Source organism: Drosophila grimshawi, unplaced genomic scaffold (genome assembly GCF_018153295.1).
Source record: "Drosophila grimshawi isolate 15287-2541.00 unplaced genomic scaffold, ASM1815329v1 contig_311, whole genome shotgun sequence".
Taxonomy (NCBI): Eukaryota; Metazoa; Arthropoda; class Insecta; order Diptera; family Drosophilidae; genus Drosophila; species Drosophila grimshawi.
This window is the reverse complement of record NW_025063098.1, coordinates 25,664,603-25,681,007: the sequence shown is the minus strand read 5'-3', so window position 1 is coordinate 25,681,007 and position 16,405 is coordinate 25,664,603. Positions and strand designations below refer to the sequence as shown.

The following is a 16,405-nucleotide window of genomic DNA, read 5'->3' as shown; positions in this document are numbered from 1 at the left end:
GTACTGTTACTTAGTATCGCTGTCGATGCCTTAGCATTTCGATACGTTACAATTTGATTTTGATATCAGCTGTTGTTAAAATCAATTATATTTTTTTCATTGTCCTCATTGAAATTAAACACTACTAATAATAAGATTCAACTGTTAGTAACTCGGCATTTTTATTGAATATATAATTATTAGCCATGTAGTTTGCTAAGTCTATTATTGTTTTTTGTTTTTAATAAATAATCGTGTTTTGGTTTGATACAAAGCATCTAAATATGTATATGATCGTTGGATAGATATATGTATAAATATAAATGTATATATTAGGTGCAAATATTGCAATTAACTACTCGTGAGTTTAATGGAAAAATTCCATGTATAATGCTATAAATAATTGATTACATAAACGTCGTGGTTGTAAATTTAAAGCCATTTTCTTTCTTTTTTTTGAGTCAATTACTTAATTTTGCTTAACTTTAACTTGTTAACATATTTTTACGATGGATTACAATGGCATTACCTATAATTTTTAATCATTAATTTTTAATTATAAAAATGTGTAATAAACTCTACAATGTTATTAATTAATTTATATATATATATATGGTGTCTAAAAAGGAAGTACAAAATGTTCATTAAGTGATTATGTCAGAAATTGACGTATGTATGTATGCAGGCAGAGCTGTTGGCTCATTTGTTCTTAAATTTATAGAAAATCACTAATTTGGCATTGGTTAATATTGCTATATATGTATGTATGTATAATGTTTAAGGATTCTTTGATGTGATCACATCGATGCAGTCCATAATGGGTACAATAATATGCCTCTTAACAACTGATTTATATGTCGCTCTTTCTATTCCAACTTAAACTTTTCCAAATTGAAAATTTTAATTCGTTGTTTCCTTTTTTATGATTTGGTAAATTAAATGAGAAATTATTGCTTTTTCGCTCGACGTCTTTTATAGCCAGTCATTTGCTTTAACAATTGCGAGTTTTCATCATCAATATCCATATTGGGCTCCCACAGACGTAGTCTTTTCGGTATATAAATCAAGCCTAGTAGAGTAATTGCTGTAAATTCAATTGTGTTTTTTATTAAAACATGTTTCATCTTATAATGCACATAATACTCACTGTTCAAGACGCATGGGAAGATTACGTAAAAGTTCAAAGTACTCGAACGAAAATAGAGTGCTTCAGTGGCATAGAAGATCATGGTTAGGGCCAAGGAACAACCACCCATGCTGACAACGCTAAAAATATAAAATAAATAAATGGATAGTAATTTAACAATTACATTACATATTGTCTATTTACTTACGGTCTGTAGTGTATATATAGAGTACAATGCACGAGAGCGATGGCCTTCAGCAGGCAGTACATTCCAATAATACGGGATATGGTGTAGTCACCTAAAGGAACGTTTATTATACATAGCAAACGTTAATCATTTCATCTGTATAATGCAAATTAAAAATAAATATTTTTATCTATATTAGAATCACCCTCAATGAACTGGGTATCGCTGTGGTCACCCAGAAAACTCCTTCGTTCGATATAGCTGCGAAAGGCAGTGCCCAGATCCATGAATGCCACAAACGCAATCCAACCACGGAAGGCATAGAGGAGACGCTCGCGGGGTCGACTGCCCGACTGCATTGCAGCCCTGCTTGGAAAGAAACACGGAGTGGAAATAAATGACAGAATAATTGCATGAGGTACAAAAAAAAAAAAAAAATGCCGGCCGGCTTATCTATAAATCGCGAAGCAGAGGTACCAAACCAGCCACCCACACTCAGTTTGCTTGGTTTGCTTGGGCAAAATCGATACCGCACCCCAGCTGACACACATTTATCATTTATGCAACAACACTGTTGGGGGGGCCCAATTAATTTGATGGCACGCGAACACGTGCTGTGGGCCACTCGGATCCGGCCGGGCGCCCCTTTGAGGCTATTTATTTTCGGTCAACAATGTCACCCAGAGCAACGGAATTTGTGGCATGCAAATCGAGTCAAATTGTCAAATTTTTCGCTTTATTTTCATGCTGCACTCGTTGCTTATTAATAATTCTTACATTGCGAAAGATATTTAGTTTGTTTTGAACACAGCACAAGCTTTATATACAATAATTTAGATTCACTTTTGCATTAGTTTTTATTTATATTTTGGCTTTCCATTCTTTTTATCAACACATTTTTGCGTGATTTCGCGCTTTGCTTGCTTTTGTGCTACTGTTCGCGGCGACGCTTCGACGCCGATTAAATGCCAGACGACGACGGAAAAAAGCTTTTATGCGGTATGAAAGCTTTCACGCCACTGGCCGGCCGGCTGTTTCATGGAATGTACCGTAAGAGGGGGTTGACAGTAACTGTAAGGCGTCTATGCATAAAAAAATATGTTTTATTTATTGCAATCAAAATTTATAGTTTAAATTATTTTACAAAATTCTATATTTACAAGTGTATGAAAATAAATGTTGTAAGTCATTTACTTAAAATCGTAAAATCATGTGTTTTACTGAAAATACAAAATAACAGTATACTTTCGAGCTGAGTCGAATACTTTGATTATAAAAATAAATACAAATAAAAAGATTTTCCTTTATGTTTTAAGTAGACGTACAAAATCACTGCATAATTTAGGGCAGAGTCAAATTGGTTCCTTGCAAAAAGATGGAGCATATTTTCAGGTAGAAATAAAAAACAATATTAAATCTATTGTAAAAAAAAAGTTCTGTTATATTTTTTAATACACATGTTTACAGCATATATAGCAGTTTATTACAATACACTGCATACTTCCGGGATGAATCAAATTTTATGCATGCAAAAGATTCTAAATGCCTTAAATGGAACAAATCGACGATGAAAACCTGTTTTAGAAAATTTAAAATTCTAATGCATATATTTGGGGTACAAAAAATTGTTTCGTAAAAAGATTCTTCATATTATTAGTAAATGTAGTTTTTATTCACGCATAAGGACTAAGAAGGGAACAAATCAATGACGAAGCATAGGTTAAGAACATTGTAAAGTAATTTCAATGCAATTCAAATTTTAAAGCATACTTTTAGGATGCGTTGAGAGCTGGAGTAATGACTTGGAAAAAATAACTGAAGCTCGGTCAAATCTCTTCAATAATTTAAAGGACTTGCTCCGTTAAATGCGATATCAAATGGCATTTAATGTTAAGAGGATCATCCCACACATGGACAATTTCAGAAATCTTAAATGTTTGCATAAACAGGAAAAGCCACATGATTTCTTGAAGGATCTTCTTTTTATGAATTTTAGCTGTCTTTCGTCTTTATTCTTGTATATTTTTAATGAACAGAGTGTGATGGTACCGTAAAGATCAGTGTCATAATGAATTGGCCTCCATTAGAAGATCCTTCATAATTACAAAAGCTATCTAGACGCTTTGGATGTCATTTGTCCAAATGCTAGCGTTGACACTTGAGTCTCGTCAATAATAAAATTACAATAAATTTTGGCCTTCGTATTTAATTTTATTATGAAAAAGTATAAAAAATAATAGGTTTAACAGATGCAAGCAAGCATCAAACAAAAATATCTCATTTAGTTCAGTTCCAAGCCTATGTCTAACTGTCTCCCATATTGCAAGTCTAATCTTTACCGACATTCGCTTCGGTCTTTCGATATTCGGCATAATCCACAAAGCCATCGTTATTCAAATCCATCGTTTTGAGTACATAATCAATGGTCTCCGCCAACGCTTTATCGGTATAAACAGTGCCCGTTTTATGTTCCACGTCATCAGGATGCTCGGTAGTGCCTTCAGCTTCAGGATTTTTTGGATCTACTGCTAGAATTAGAAAATCGATTAGAATTTTGAATATAAATTTAAAATGTTTAACTAATATTTAATTGCCAATTCCACCATTTCAAGAGACTAGATTAGTTAGTGTGGTTTTTATTCGCTAAAAACACATTACTTACAAAGAATTGCATGCGTCTATTTAAAGTAGTTTTCAATTTCTAATTGTTCCAGATTTTTTTCAACGTTTTTTTTTTCATTTTTGTACAAAACAAACATTAACACAATCAGTCTGTTTTTTGTGTATTTGCTTTTTGTCTTTTTGTTTAGTTTTTGCTGCTTTTAGTTGACGCTTAAAAATAACTTCATATCGAACAAATAACTAAAATTATGAGAAGGGGAGAAAACAAAAAAGAACAAAAAACATTGCCCTTAATAAGAGATTTCTTTGTGCTATTCGAAATATGTAGGAATTTTTTTTCGAGAAGTTTTACAATTTGTTCAAATAGTTTTGGTCGTTTGGAATGCTTGCAGCATATTGAATTGGAAATTCAGAATATATATGTATATTACAATTTGAGCTGGAATTCGCTAGCGCCTAAATTAAAGATGTGTAAGTGGCAGAAAGAGGGAGAAAGAGAGAAATATGCTTGATTGATTGATTGATGGAAAGTATAAATTAATGAGCTGGCTGCTGCTCCTGCTTCTGTTGGCCTTGTTGTTGTGTTTGCTGCTGATGCTTCTCGGCAGCCTTCTGCTGCGCCTTTATGAACTCCGGATAGTCGATAAAGCCATCGCGCGATGTATCATCCATTTGGAGTATGGGATCGATGAGCGCAACAAGCTCCTCGTCCGAAAATACTTTCTCCTCCACATGCGGCTTCTCGCCATTCGGCTGCTCTTTGCTGCCTTGCTCTGCATATGTTGTTGTCATTGTAGTCGTCGTATATGAGTTATTAAAAGTCACATGCAAGATGGATTTTGAGATGATGTTGAGCATATGACCACAACCACAACCAGAAGAAGTGTCAGCAAGCAGTGTTTATTGGTTACGAGTATGCAAATAAAGGTAAACAAAACAGACATGAGGTTAACAACAAAACAAAACCAATGTATCAAACATTTAATAAATTTAAGCAAAACTACAAACAGAAAAACAAAAAAAAAAAAATATAATAATAGCAATAATAATAATAATGCTTACCGTGCCAGTGGATAAGAGATTTGATCAGTTCACAGCCATCTAGCTTGTTGTTGTTATCCGAATCGTGCATTTTAAAATAGTGGAACTGCAGCTCAGCCTCGGACATTTTGCTCGTATCGATGGGCACCTGCATGTGCTCCTGGATGTGACTGCAGGAAGACCACATGAAAATTGTAAATAGAAAAGTTGTGATTGTAGTATGACATGAGACAAATGTAAATAGGGGAAAACATTCAGTTTCTCGGATTGAACACATTTATAAAATTATGCAGTAGACACACGTATGAGTTATCAACGATATTATTTAACTTTTAAATCCCCTTGACAACTGGATAACGAATATCTATTTAACAATGCCAATTTTCAATGAGCAATTCTTATGCAAACAACAAATGCTTCTAACAATATTGCTGTATACATATTTGAGCTAAAGCCATATTGTCTTCTTACTATTACACTTACACTTTAAAAATTGTCATACTTTAACAACAAATAATGATTACTATTTTATACCTGCTGTTTAGTTAGAAATGTATCTATTTTTAAAGCTATTATTTGCTTAACAAAAATGATAGCCCAACTAGAAATTGACAATTTAATAACATTTCAATCCAAAAACTGCCCAAATGCGCATTCATATTAATTATTATTTGCCCACAAGTGTGAATTTTAATATATACGATGTGCCCTTATCATTAGTTCATATATAAATATGTGCGAAATAAGTGAGGCAGTTGTCAGTAAACATTTGATAAGATACAGACTTAAGTCCACATTGATTGATTGCGACAGGGAGTTTGATTTGATTTGATTTGTTTTTGATTGATAAGGAGTAAGAAACTTACGCGCGCTCCTGCTGAATGTTGCCCGTGTTCAAAACCTGCTGCGGCTGTCCATGATGATGTCCGCCCGCCTGCTGCTGATGCTGCTGCTGCATTTGCTGCGGCTGATTATGTTGCACGGGAGGTTGCTGGTGTTGGACAGGCATCTGCTGTTGATGCATCTGCTGCTGCTGCTGCTGCTGTTGCTGGTGATGTTGTTGCTGTTGCACAGGCACCTGCTGCTGATATTGCTGTTGCTGTGGCACCTGAGTGTGCAGAGTTTAATTTATTAGTTAATTATCCTTTTATGCTCAGACATCAACTTACATATTGTTGCGGTGGGACGCCGGGTGCAACATGTCCCTGTTGCTGGTATTGCTGTGGCGGCGGCGGCTGCTGATGGTGTTGTGGCATTTGCTGTGGCACATGTTGCTATTTGGTATATCGAAAAACATAGATTGAGTCGCAGCTGGTTGCACAATATTGCAAAAAATTACTCACATAATGCTGGGGATTTACGCCGGGCGCCACTCGCTGTGCGCTCGCATAACCAACAAGGGCGAGCAGCAACAAGGCAGCTGTTGCTGTATAGTCTGACAAATGCATTTCAAAACGGGGGAAGCTCAGATTTCTTGCGAGGATTTCGAAACTTATGGTGGCGTGCACAATCACCACGTAGCTAGAGTAGCTCTAAACTATCCAAAACACACACGTACACAAATTGATGCTGCTTCTTTACCTTTTTGCCAGTTACACTGACAGCATACAGCTGTTGCACAGGTAAACGACTTATATCGAATTTGTCATCGCTAGTCTTTGCAACTAGGTGGCAACGCTCAGTTCACACAACTTGCTTCAGTTTTTCTCATTCATTTACTTTTGTTTATTTTTTCTATTGTTTAGTTAAAGTGCGAAAAGGCAGCTTTTGAAAATGGTATGAGTAAAGTGGTACATAATCACAAGTTAACGAACCTGTTACCAATTTTCATTATTATTTTTTTTAAACTACTTTCTATATGAATGCTTGTCCCCATTTCCAATTTTATTTTGTATGCTAATCGCAACTTTCTATTCTTTTTATAGGCTCGCTACTTTAAAGAACAGGATATCGATGGTAATTAATTGTTAAACGTAAAATATGATTTCAGTCTGATAATTTATTGTTCTTCTTATCTGTAGAATTCCGTGAATGTTTTTATCTATTCGCCCGTTCGGGCCAAATTAACAATTTGGACGAACTAACGGTAAGCATTACTCATCATCAGACCAAAAAAAATGTATATGCCTAAAATGATTAAACAATTATAATAAAACAAATAGGTTATTATGCGCTCTTTGGGCTTGTCACCGACAATTCAGGAGTTGGTATCATATCTCAAACAAAAGAACGGAAAAATGAGTTTCGCCGACTTTCTCGATATTATGCATCAGCATTCCTCTGTCGAGAATCTGCCCGATGAAGTTATAGCCGCTTTTAAGGCAGCCGATCCACAGAATAAGGGCACCATATCGGCCAAACAGCTGCGCAACTTGCTGCAAAACTGGGGCGAGGGCCTATCCGTCCGCGAGGTGGACAACATTTTCCGGGAGGCAAATGTGAACAATAATAGCACAGTTCGCTATGCCGATTTTGTGAAAATAGCCTGTGCTCCTGTGCCAGACTATTACTAGGAGAGAGCAGAGAGAACCGTTATAGATATAGCTTATATATCCTTGCACAAAAGACATTCATCAAACTAGATTTCAATTTTTTACACAAAAAACCGATCGTTTACGGATGACATATTTGATTAAGCAATTTGGGTAGACAAAAAAAGTTATTCAAGCAAGAACCCTTAGCAATAAGAAATTTTGGCTGTTTGGAAAGCAAACTTCTCAATCAATGGATAATTTAAATTCCCTCTGAAAGGATTATTAAGCAAATCACAAACAATTCTCTGCCAATAAACAATTTACATTCCACTACTTATTTAAAAAATATATACGCAATAAAATGTACACAAAACACATATCATATCACATTTATGAAAAGTTTTTCTTGTTTTTATTAAAATGCGAAACTTGTCAGCATAATGAGAGGAGATGCTGTTCCTCAGCCGATGTTAGTTTTAGTTGGCAATGGTAACCTCAACCTCTACGCCGGGCTCAATGTTGATCGAGGTGATCTTCTTGACGATCTCCGATGGCGAATGCAAATCGATGATGCGCTTGTGGATTCTCATCTAAAAAATTAGGGCATATTAAACAACAGAATTAGCAAGAATTCAATCTACAAAAAGGGGATTAAATTTGATTATTTAAAGTTGTCGCATTCGGAGAGCCAAATTGTGTAGAAGATTCAGCAAAGTGGACTATGAGAACACGTTTAATCTGGGCAAATCCAAGATACTGTACAAAAGCAAGTTTAAATACTTTTGCACGATATCTGATCTGCCCACCAGGAAAATCAATATTTTAATTTTTTGTATTTGAAACTCACCTGGAAACGATCCCAGGTCTTGGAACCCTCACCGCAAGGTGTCTTACGGGTGGTGATGCGTAGGGTCTTGGTTGGCATGCGCACAGGGCCCTGAAATCATTAACAGTAAACAATTTTAATAAATTTCAATTATTTCCCCCTCGAGGTACTTAAAAGTTGCGCATTTGTTGCATGAATCATATAAAATCTGCACACTGTTTTTGTTGGATTCAGTGTGCAAATAATGTCCAATCCAGGCATTTTAATTTTGCATCTAATAATGACTAGGCTAAGCGGCAAGCGGGCGCACGAAGCCTCCAGGTAAATGCGGCAAGCAATAAATTAAAATTAAAATTTGCACGCGGCAAGCAGTTTTCAACATCATCATCTTCTTACCTTGACACGCAGATTTTGGTTCTTGGCACCGTTGATCAAGTCGCGGCACACATTCTCCAAGGAGCGCACATTCCTGGAGGTCAGGGTGATGCGAATGCGGTGCACGGATGCAGAATCGCCGGCATGGGGCTTTTCAATGTCCTTGGGAGCAGCAGCCTAAGGAAGTTTAAAAAAAAAAATACAAATCTATTAATTTGAGGTTATGTTACACGCCCAACACGTGCATTGCTTTTAGAGCGAAATATGCGTGCAACACACAAAACCAACGACTTGTGGGCTCTGTATACGCATTTGTTGTTGAATATTTACCATTATTTAGCAATTTATCTGGTCGAGATAGTCAAATCTTTGTATTTTGAGCAGCGCTGAACCAGTTAATTTGCTGGTCAAAAACGAAATGGGACGAGTGTCATTCACAGCGTCGTGCGCATCAACTTAAGCCAGCGTTGCCATCTGGTCGAAAGAAAAATGTGATTGAACGATTGTCATTCACAGCGAAAGCGTACATGCCCGCTACATTTTAAAAGGAAAAAAATAGAAATACAGACGATCTTTGTGTATTGTTTTATTTATTTCGCATTCACAACAGATTTTGCGACAGGACCAATTAATACAAAAAATTCCACACAGATTACACAATTCAAAATTATACAAGTCAAAGCACAATGTTGTATTTAAATATTAAATCAACGTTAATTAGTTATTGTACAATAGAAAATATCTGTTTCACTTTTATGCAATAGTCTATAAAAATTTAAAAACTGCACTTGACGGTCTTAATACTAAGTACGTCTCAACAAACGAACATATATGTAGATATACATATCTCTGTGCAGTGTTACAAAACAAAATCATAGTATATAGTATATCTGTTGTTCATATCAAATAAAACTTAAAGATGCAATAAGCTAAGAAAAATTAATTAAGTTTGTGTCCAAATTGTTGTAGTCGATACAAATATAGTCGGAATATTACTTTACCGGTAAGTGGTTTGTTATTGTAGTTAGCATAGTTAAACGTCCAGAGTTCATAGACACAGGAGCAACTCTCGAATAATGGATTAAATGGAGCTTAAAGCATATTCATATAGCTTGTGTGTGTGTGTATGTGTGGGTGTCTATGTGTGTGTATGGCTAACTAGTGTACATTAATTATAGATTCACGGCCTTTACCAACGCCCACCCAGCGCACAGGAACACTGAGATGGCTCTCCAGAAACCGAACATAGCTTTGTGCATTCTCGGGCAGCTCCTTAAAGTTGCGTACGTGCTCCGTGGACGTTTGCCAGCCGGGCAGTATGGCATACTCCACCTCAATGCCGCCCAGCTCGCTAATGGTGCCGGGGAAATGATCCAACTTATCGCCATTGCTACGCCTATAGCTGACACCCACTTTAATCTCGGCCAGCGTATCCAGAATATCCAGTTTCGTAATGCAAATGCAAGTGTAGCCATTAACCAGTGATGTATACTGCAGCAACGGGATGTCCAGCCAGCCACAGCGACGCTTGCGCTTTGTGGTCACGCCCACCTCGAAGCCACGCGTCTGTAGCAAGTCACCAATTTCCTGAAAACAATTGAGTGCATTTTAAATTTAAATAAATAAATAGGGAGCAAAAGAAGGTAGAGGAGGAAGAGGAATGGTCGCTCACATTCAACTGCTCCGTGGGGAAGGGTCCGTCTCCCACGCGCGTCGTATAAGCCTTGACAACGCCAATGACCTCGCCAATCGTTTGCGGCGGCAGACCCAGTCCGGTAAGGACACCACCAATGCTGCAATTGCTGCTCGTCACATACGGATACGTGCCGAAATCAATGTCCAACATTGCGGCATTGGCACCCTCCACCAGTATAGTTTTGCCATTGCGCAACGCTGTGTGCAGAAAGCAGATGGTGTCCTTGACATAGGGACGTATCTTTTCCGCATAATCCTTGTAGCGCACCAGCTCCGCATCGATATCCACCTTGATCGATGGGAACAATCGCAAATGTGTGTTCACAATCGATTTGAATCTGAATAATTTATGTATATTTATATAGATATATATGAAAGTTAATTTCGATTCCACACTCACTTCTCGCTGAACAGATTAAATTCGCCGAGCAGTTCACCGACACGGATGCCATTGCGTGTGGCTTTGCTGGAGTAGGCCGGACCGATGCCCTTCTTGGTGGTGCCCAGCGATTTGCCGCCCTTCTCCGCCTCCTGCATGCCATCGACATGCTGATGGAAATCGAACACAAGATGCGCCCGATCCGAGATGATCAAACGATTCTCCAAATGTATCAAGCCCTTAGCCTCATTCTTCAGCACCTCATCGAACAGCGAGGGTAAATGAATAACGACGCCATTGCCTAAAAATAATTAATCAGACAATCATAATTAATGAATAATTTCATTGTTGCGGCTTCTTTTAATATACTATGCGGTTTCCAGTTTGTTTTATATTTATTATTGTAACATAGATTATTATTGTTTTATAAAAGGCTATAGTAACATATATATTTAAGAGATCTTGAATTTCGTTTAAAAAAAAAAATGTTTACGAAGCCAAAGAAAATCTAGGAACAATAATTTTATATTTTAATGAAGGTAAAATAAAATTAGCGCTACTGGAATAATAAAATATTGTTCCCAAATTACGAACTAGATGGTTTTATCCAAATCTGGTTATGATGAGTTTATTGTTAGTTTAATTAGCAAAATCTGATCATGAAATGATCTGAATCTTAATTAATTATATTGTATTATATATCAATTGTAAGGATAAATCTTTACGATTTCAGTATTAATTGCTATCGGAAACCGATTTATATCGATATTCACCGGCAGCTATCGATAAATTGAAATAAACTTGTTCTGTATACAAAAACTTTTATTCCAAGCTTTTATCTCGCTCATTTTGTTTTTCAGAAAAATTACTTAGTTTTTTTTTGCATGTAGATAATAAATATATACAATATTTTGCTTTAGCCATTTTTATTGGAGTTGACGGCATACAAAAAGTATAGAAAACAACTGTAATGAATTACCCTGAGTAATGACATTAACGTCTTAGGAACAGTATCTTATCTAATCTAGTTGTAGACGTATGTGGTGCTTAAAATGCTGTTTTATAACAAGCCATAAGAAACCATAAAAACACGTGCATTAACCGCTGGCACCTTATCTTATCTTGACGTGGAATCGCAACTTTTTGCCTTGCAGCTTTTTTTTATCTACTATAATAATGATATTCAAAAATTGTCTATATTCTATATCGATGGCTGAATAATAATTCAGTTGGATTTAGTTTGTTAAGACTGTTATTTTTTTCTTCTTTTTGTTTGCTGAATGAAGCACGCGAGTCGAGTTAAACTTGTTTTATTTTTTTTTTGTAGTTTAATTGACTGGCAAATAATAAGTTAAGTGCTTCATTACAATAAATCGGCATAGATGTGTGTGTATGTGTGTGTGAGCTATTGTTTATTTAACCCTGAGTGTCTCACATCTAAATTGCAAAGCTCACCAATACACACAAATACTGTGTACAGTTGATTGCGATTATCTCATAAATTAGTCTTGTGACAACCGATGACAGGCAACAGTAATTTTCTCTTTCTCTTCCTCCTCTCCTTTATCGTTTCGCCCCTTTTTATTTATTTTTGTTGTCGCTGTTGTTTTGAGAAGCACCAAGCGGGGAACACATCGATTAAACTTTAAGCACAACAAAGCAAATAAAGTTGCAGAAACGCGTGCTTGGAAATGACCTTGCCTGTTGCAACAACACATCCTTAACAAATAGGAGAGCTCGACTTGGAGATACCCATTACTTATTCATAAGTCTTACTCGATTTACTTCCAAGTTATTTATATTATATTTATCTTTTAAAAATATCCGCTTAAAAGATATATCTAACATCTTTAAGATTATAGCTTTTATTACTAACGCTAATCGATAATTATTGATTTTAGGCAAACGGATTGTCGATAAAATGAAAAAAAATAGTGTAATCCGACCGATTCCAGCAAATGTACAATTGCACCAAAATTTCGAATATTTCAATATTTAACAGACAAAGTTGGGTAGACATGGAATATATAATATATGCAGCATTTGGATTCGCAGATGCCTCCGTAAAATTTAGGTACGTTATATATATATATATATATATATAAATTGACGTCAGACAGGAATCGAAAGTCACTAATTGATGGATTTTGACTTTGCTGTCTGACTGCAATGACCTAGATAAAAAAAAGCGCAAATAGAAAATAGAAAATGAACGACCTTTTCTCGGGCAGATGTCAAAGTCAAATACTACGAAAATCAACTGGCCGCAAAAGCCAATGTCAATGTTGCATTAAGTCTTTTGCCAACAAAATTCCTATACATACCCTATATATATATTTATATAATATATATATTTTCGTTTCGTTTATATACGCTCAATTTCACTTTTGCGCTAGAACAAAGAGCTAAAAACAACATAATAATAAAAACAATTTCACTTGATGTTTATACATATATCTATACTATATCGACGAATATATATGCTGTTTAAATTAAAAAAAAAAAAAAAAAAAAAGAAACAAAGATAAACAGAAAGTATTAGAGAATGATAGAAATAAAGGAAAAAAGAAAATGATACTAACTTTCATTGAGAAATATTCATTTTGTTTCATTTAATTTCATTTTGATTTGCTTGCTTTCTTTTTCTCTTGAATTTTGAGCCTCTTGTTTCTTGAATCTTGATATTTTAAGGGATGCAAATTCGTTCTGAGATCTCGATTTCCGATCTCCGATCCACACTTACCGATGACCGAAATGCATTTCTCATTAACGACACCGCTCGGCAGCAGATGAAAATCGAATTCGGTGCCATTTGCAACGACCGTGTGTCCAGCGTTATTGCCGCCCTAAACAGATGGAAGAGATTAGAAATACAATAATAAAATACAAATATGTAGACAATTAGATAATAGCCAAAAATAGTTTGTATCTATGTATGTACCAATGAAAACCTTGCACAAATTGTATACGTTGAGTCTAAATTCTTAAATAAAATGCAGCACTTAAATGCAGCATTCTATATTACTGTAGTAAGTAATCCCTAAATTTAATCAACATCCAATCTTTTCATATTTGAACGATGTTCGGAAAAGGACTTCATATACAACTTATAATAAATACAAATAATAGCTATTTTTGTTCTAAAGTTAAATTTTATCATTGAAAATGCATAAAAAAGACGCATATATAAATTACCATATCGATTATTTATAATTTCAATTAATATAATATTGTTTAACATTTTCAACTAACTTAATCTTTCACACACACACACATGTACACACATGTACACACATGACAGAGAGCCTTTTTCTGTTTATATACAAAATTAGCATGTTTGTTTTTGTTTATTAAAAGTCGTGTGATAAATAAATAAATATTGTTGAACAGCAGGTATTAAATAACAAATAAATATCTAGCTGGCAAGCTGAGAGTGACACGAACTACATTTTATATACGAATATATATACATTGATATATATACATATGTATATACATATATATGTACATATGTATATATGAGAGAGAAAAACGAAATGTTTTCTTTTTTGTATCAGTCGTATCAGTGTGGCAAAGAAAAGCGAAAATGTTATTTGTGTTTTTTTTCTCGTTTGGCAACTGTACAAGTTTCGCTTCGTTTTGGCATTCAATAATCTTCTCTAATATATTATATGTGCAACAAAAAAAAAACTGTTCAGAAAAACATCAGCCAAATATTAAGCAAACATATTCTGGAACTATTCAACGAAAAACTAATCATATATAACATATATATACATATGTATATAATGGCAGTACAGGGCTCATTGTTGATAAGATTATAGCAAAAATAACTGCAAAATAAAAATCCCGTGTTCAAGAAACTTTCGCTGCGCAATATGTGGAAAAAAAAGAGAAAACAAAAAACAAAACCGAGGAAGGCTTTTGCTGCATGAGTCAGATGATACAAAAAATCAGTTGCTGTCGGGAGGAATTACATAAGAATCCCTGATAACTGATAACCGAGTAAAAAGGGCTGATTATAATACTAATATATATTTATATATATACAAACAGCTATTCGATCATTGAACTATTTGACAACTCAAAACAGACAACAGCAATCAACAAGTTGCTAGAATAGGGTCAACAAAATAACGGTACACGCAATTCTTTTAACTACTGTTGAAAGCGTAAAATTAGCAAAAATAAGGCGAAATTAAATACATACGTATATATATATATATATGTATATAGGAAATTGGGAGTACAGTTTGTTAAATGCTTAGATAACTACATACACACACACATGCATACGACTGTATATACACGCATACATGCATAGATTGTTTTCATATATACATGTATGTATACATATATATGTGACGTATTTTCAAATACTGCGCGGGACATTTACAATGCTTGGGAGGGATTATGTAAACGCAGCCGCTGTTTCCCTGAGCAAGCAAGTGTGTACGTATTATATGCATGTGTGTGCGACCCGACCAAGTGTGTACATATACAGACAAATACACATACAAATACACGCATACATAGACTGGCTGTAGGAGAACAGAAAAGGAAAACACACAGAAAACAAACAACTAACACCAAGCGAGTGACGAATGTGCTGCGGCAGTAGCAGCAGACGTTGGCAGACTGACTGACTGACTAACTGAGCGCGCGCACACACACTCATACAGAAGAGGCTATCTCATCTGCACGACAGTGCTGACATTTTGGCTATTAATGGCAAACACTTAAAATTCGGCGGCTTTTCGCAAAATACTACATCTTGATTATTTTTCCATAAATAATAGTATTAATTTACAATTTAAAAAAAATATGGCTCCATATTTAGCTATTTGTCAATAATTCTTAAACTGTTTCTGCCAAATATTCCTTGAAGATTTAGCTGTTTTATTCGGTTTCAATAATGACAGCACTGTTACACACACACACACAGTGAAGACGGCGCGCACACATACACCCGCAACATGCACAACACAACCACACACCCACATCTACATACAAATATACATGTAAGTACACACACACATAGAAATGAAAAAGCTAAGCATGCGGTCGGCCAGTTAAGGCGATAATAGCTAAATCCGATGAAAATAATGTATCTTTTTGTGAAATTCAGATGCTGCTGCAATGATTTTTTTTTCGGCGTCATCGAACCTAGCGCCCAAGCCGTGTCCTTGACACAAGGATAATTGCCTTGCCTTGTTTTGCCCTGCGCGCTGTTATCAAATCTCTGTTGCCCTCTTTGATTTTTTCATACCAATATATATATATATATATATTTTTTTTTTTTTTTTTTTTTTTTTTTTTAGTTTGTGCTTACCTGACACCTGCAGACAATGTCCACCTCGGATGCGAGCATGTCAACCACTTTGCCTTTGCCCTCATCGCCCCATTGGGCACCTAGCACAACATCCACTTTCGACTTGTACATCTTGGTGCGTCCTTGATGCAATTGCTCGTAGTGATTGCCGTTAACAGCGTTACTTGCTATTGTTGTTGTTGACATTTCGTACCACTATCAGGGAAAAGTCTCCGCACGACCACGAAAAAACGAGCACACGACGTTGATCTCGCTTGAAAACGGAACACGTTCTGTTTTTATAATATCGTTTGATTTGCAGCTGTCACAGTGCATGGCGTTGCCACTATAGAACATTCGCAAGCATGCCCAGACTGTTAAGGCTTACAC

General features: G+C 35.6%; 5 protein-coding genes across 7 annotated transcripts; 1 reads left to right on the top strand and 4 right to left on the bottom strand.

The window, feature by feature from the left end:
• Window positions 1–131: 131 nt before the first annotated feature.
• LOC6568565 lies at window positions 132–2,223 on the bottom strand. The gene is made up of 5 exons (XM_001994444.3): window positions 2,070–2,223; window positions 1,498–1,658; window positions 1,314–1,404; window positions 1,127–1,245; window positions 132–1,063 (listed from the first exon to the last, which is right to left on the bottom strand). Coding segments are annotated over exons 1-5 (510 nt in total). The 5' UTR covers window positions 2,072–2,223; the 3' UTR covers window positions 132–926.
• A 1,259-nt stretch (window positions 2,224–3,482) lies between these two features.
• On the bottom strand, window positions 3,483–6,574 carry LOC6568567 (putative cyclin-dependent serine/threonine-protein kinase DDB_G0272797/DDB_G0274007). 3 transcript variants are annotated; one of them, XM_032740579.1, is made up of 5 exons: window positions 6,299–6,574; window positions 6,125–6,229; window positions 5,822–6,063; window positions 4,977–5,125; window positions 3,483–3,817 (listed from the first exon to the last, which is right to left on the bottom strand). In XM_032740579.1, exons 1-5 carry the CDS (start codon window positions 6,401–6,403, stop codon window positions 3,621–3,623), a joined length of 798 nt encoding a protein of 265 aa, XP_032596470.1. In that variant the 5' UTR covers window positions 6,404–6,574; the 3' UTR covers window positions 3,483–3,620. The 3 variants fall into 3 exon arrangements, with proteins under 3 accessions (XP_032596470.1, XP_032596469.1, XP_001994482.1); XM_032740578.1 differs by having other exon boundaries at window positions 3,483–3,820; window positions 6,299–6,549; XM_001994446.3 differs by lacking the exon at window positions 3,483–3,817 and adding an exon at window positions 3,912–4,687 and having other exon boundaries at window positions 6,299–6,514.
• Window positions 6,575–6,612: 38 nt separating this feature from the next.
• Window positions 6,613–7,828, top strand: LOC6568568 (calmodulin-like protein 4). The gene is made up of 4 exons (XM_001994447.2): window positions 6,613–6,731; window positions 6,881–6,911; window positions 6,977–7,041; window positions 7,118–7,828. The coding sequence occupies exons 1-4, from the start codon at window positions 6,729–6,731 to the stop codon at window positions 7,466–7,468; spliced, it is 450 nt and encodes a 149-aa protein (XP_001994483.2). The 5' UTR covers window positions 6,613–6,728; the 3' UTR covers window positions 7,469–7,828.
• Window positions 7,814–9,048, bottom strand: LOC6568569 (40S ribosomal protein S20). Its single transcript, XM_001994448.3, has 4 exons — window positions 8,961–9,048; window positions 8,652–8,807; window positions 8,277–8,366; window positions 7,814–8,019 (listed from the first exon to the last, which is right to left on the bottom strand). The coding sequence occupies exons 1-4, from the start codon at window positions 8,961–8,963 to the stop codon at window positions 7,906–7,908; spliced, it is 363 nt and encodes a 120-aa protein (XP_001994484.1). The 5' UTR covers window positions 8,964–9,048; the 3' UTR covers window positions 7,814–7,905.
• Window positions 9,049–9,201: 153 nt separating this feature from the next.
• On the bottom strand, window positions 9,202–16,346 carry LOC6568148 (adenylosuccinate synthetase). The gene is made up of 5 exons (XM_001994449.2): window positions 16,037–16,346; window positions 13,448–13,550; window positions 10,726–11,005; window positions 10,303–10,663; window positions 9,202–10,217 (listed from the first exon to the last, which is right to left on the bottom strand). The coding sequence occupies exons 1-5, from the start codon at window positions 16,220–16,222 to the stop codon at window positions 9,789–9,791; spliced, it is 1,359 nt and encodes a 452-aa protein (XP_001994485.1). The 5' UTR covers window positions 16,223–16,346; the 3' UTR covers window positions 9,202–9,788.
• Between the last annotated feature and the right edge of the window lie 59 nt (window positions 16,347–16,405).

Excerpts from the sequence above, each read along its gene's own strand:
- LOC6568565 (XM_001994444.3), bottom strand. Across the intron at positions 1,405-1,497 it reads CGATACCCAGTTCATTGAGG|GTGACTACACCATATCCCGT; the intron begins GTGATTCTAATA and ends ACGTTCCTTTAG. Across the intron at positions 1,246-1,313 it reads CTATATATACACTACAGACC|CGTTGTCAGCATGGGTGGTT; the intron begins GTAAGTAAATAG and ends TTATATTTTTAG.
- LOC6568567 (XM_001994446.3), bottom strand. The coding sequence starts at position 6,403 with ATGCATTTGTCAGACTATACAGCAACAGCTGCCTTGTTGCTGCTCGCC. Across the intron at positions 6,230-6,298 it reads GCGTAAATCCCCAGCATTAT|CAACATGTGCCACAGCAAAT; the intron begins GTGAGTAATTTT and ends TATACCAAATAG. Across the intron at positions 5,126-5,821 it reads AACATTCAGCAGGAGCGCGC|TCACATCCAGGAGCACATGC; the intron begins GTAAGTTTCTTA and ends GTCTTCCTGCAG.
- LOC6568568 (XM_001994447.2), top strand. Across the intron at positions 6,912-6,976 it reads TAAAGAACAGGATATCGATG|AATTCCGTGAATGTTTTTAT; the intron begins GTAATTAATTGT and ends TCTTATCTGTAG. Across the intron at positions 7,042-7,117 it reads ACAATTTGGACGAACTAACG|GTTATTATGCGCTCTTTGGG; the intron begins GTAAGCATTACT and ends TAAAACAAATAG.
- LOC6568569 (XM_001994448.3), bottom strand. Across the intron at positions 8,367-8,651 it reads ACCAAAATCTGCGTGTCAAG|GGCCCTGTGCGCATGCCAAC; the intron begins GTAAGAAGATGA and ends TAATGATTTCAG. Across the intron at positions 8,020-8,276 it reads AGACCTGGGATCGTTTCCAG|ATGAGAATCCACAAGCGCAT; the intron begins GTGAGTTTCAAA and ends CTAATTTTTTAG.
- LOC6568148 (XM_001994449.2), bottom strand. The coding sequence starts at position 16,222 with ATGTCAACAACAACAATAGCAAGTAACGCTGTTAACGGCAATCACTAC. Across the intron at positions 13,551-16,036 it reads ACATTGTCTGCAGGTGTCAG|GGCGGCAATAACGCTGGACA; the intron begins GTAAGCACAAAC and ends CCATCTGTTTAG. Across the intron at positions 10,218-10,302 it reads TCCCCACGGAGCAGTTGAAT|GAAATTGGTGACTTGCTACA; the intron begins GTGAGCGACCAT and ends AATTGTTTTCAG.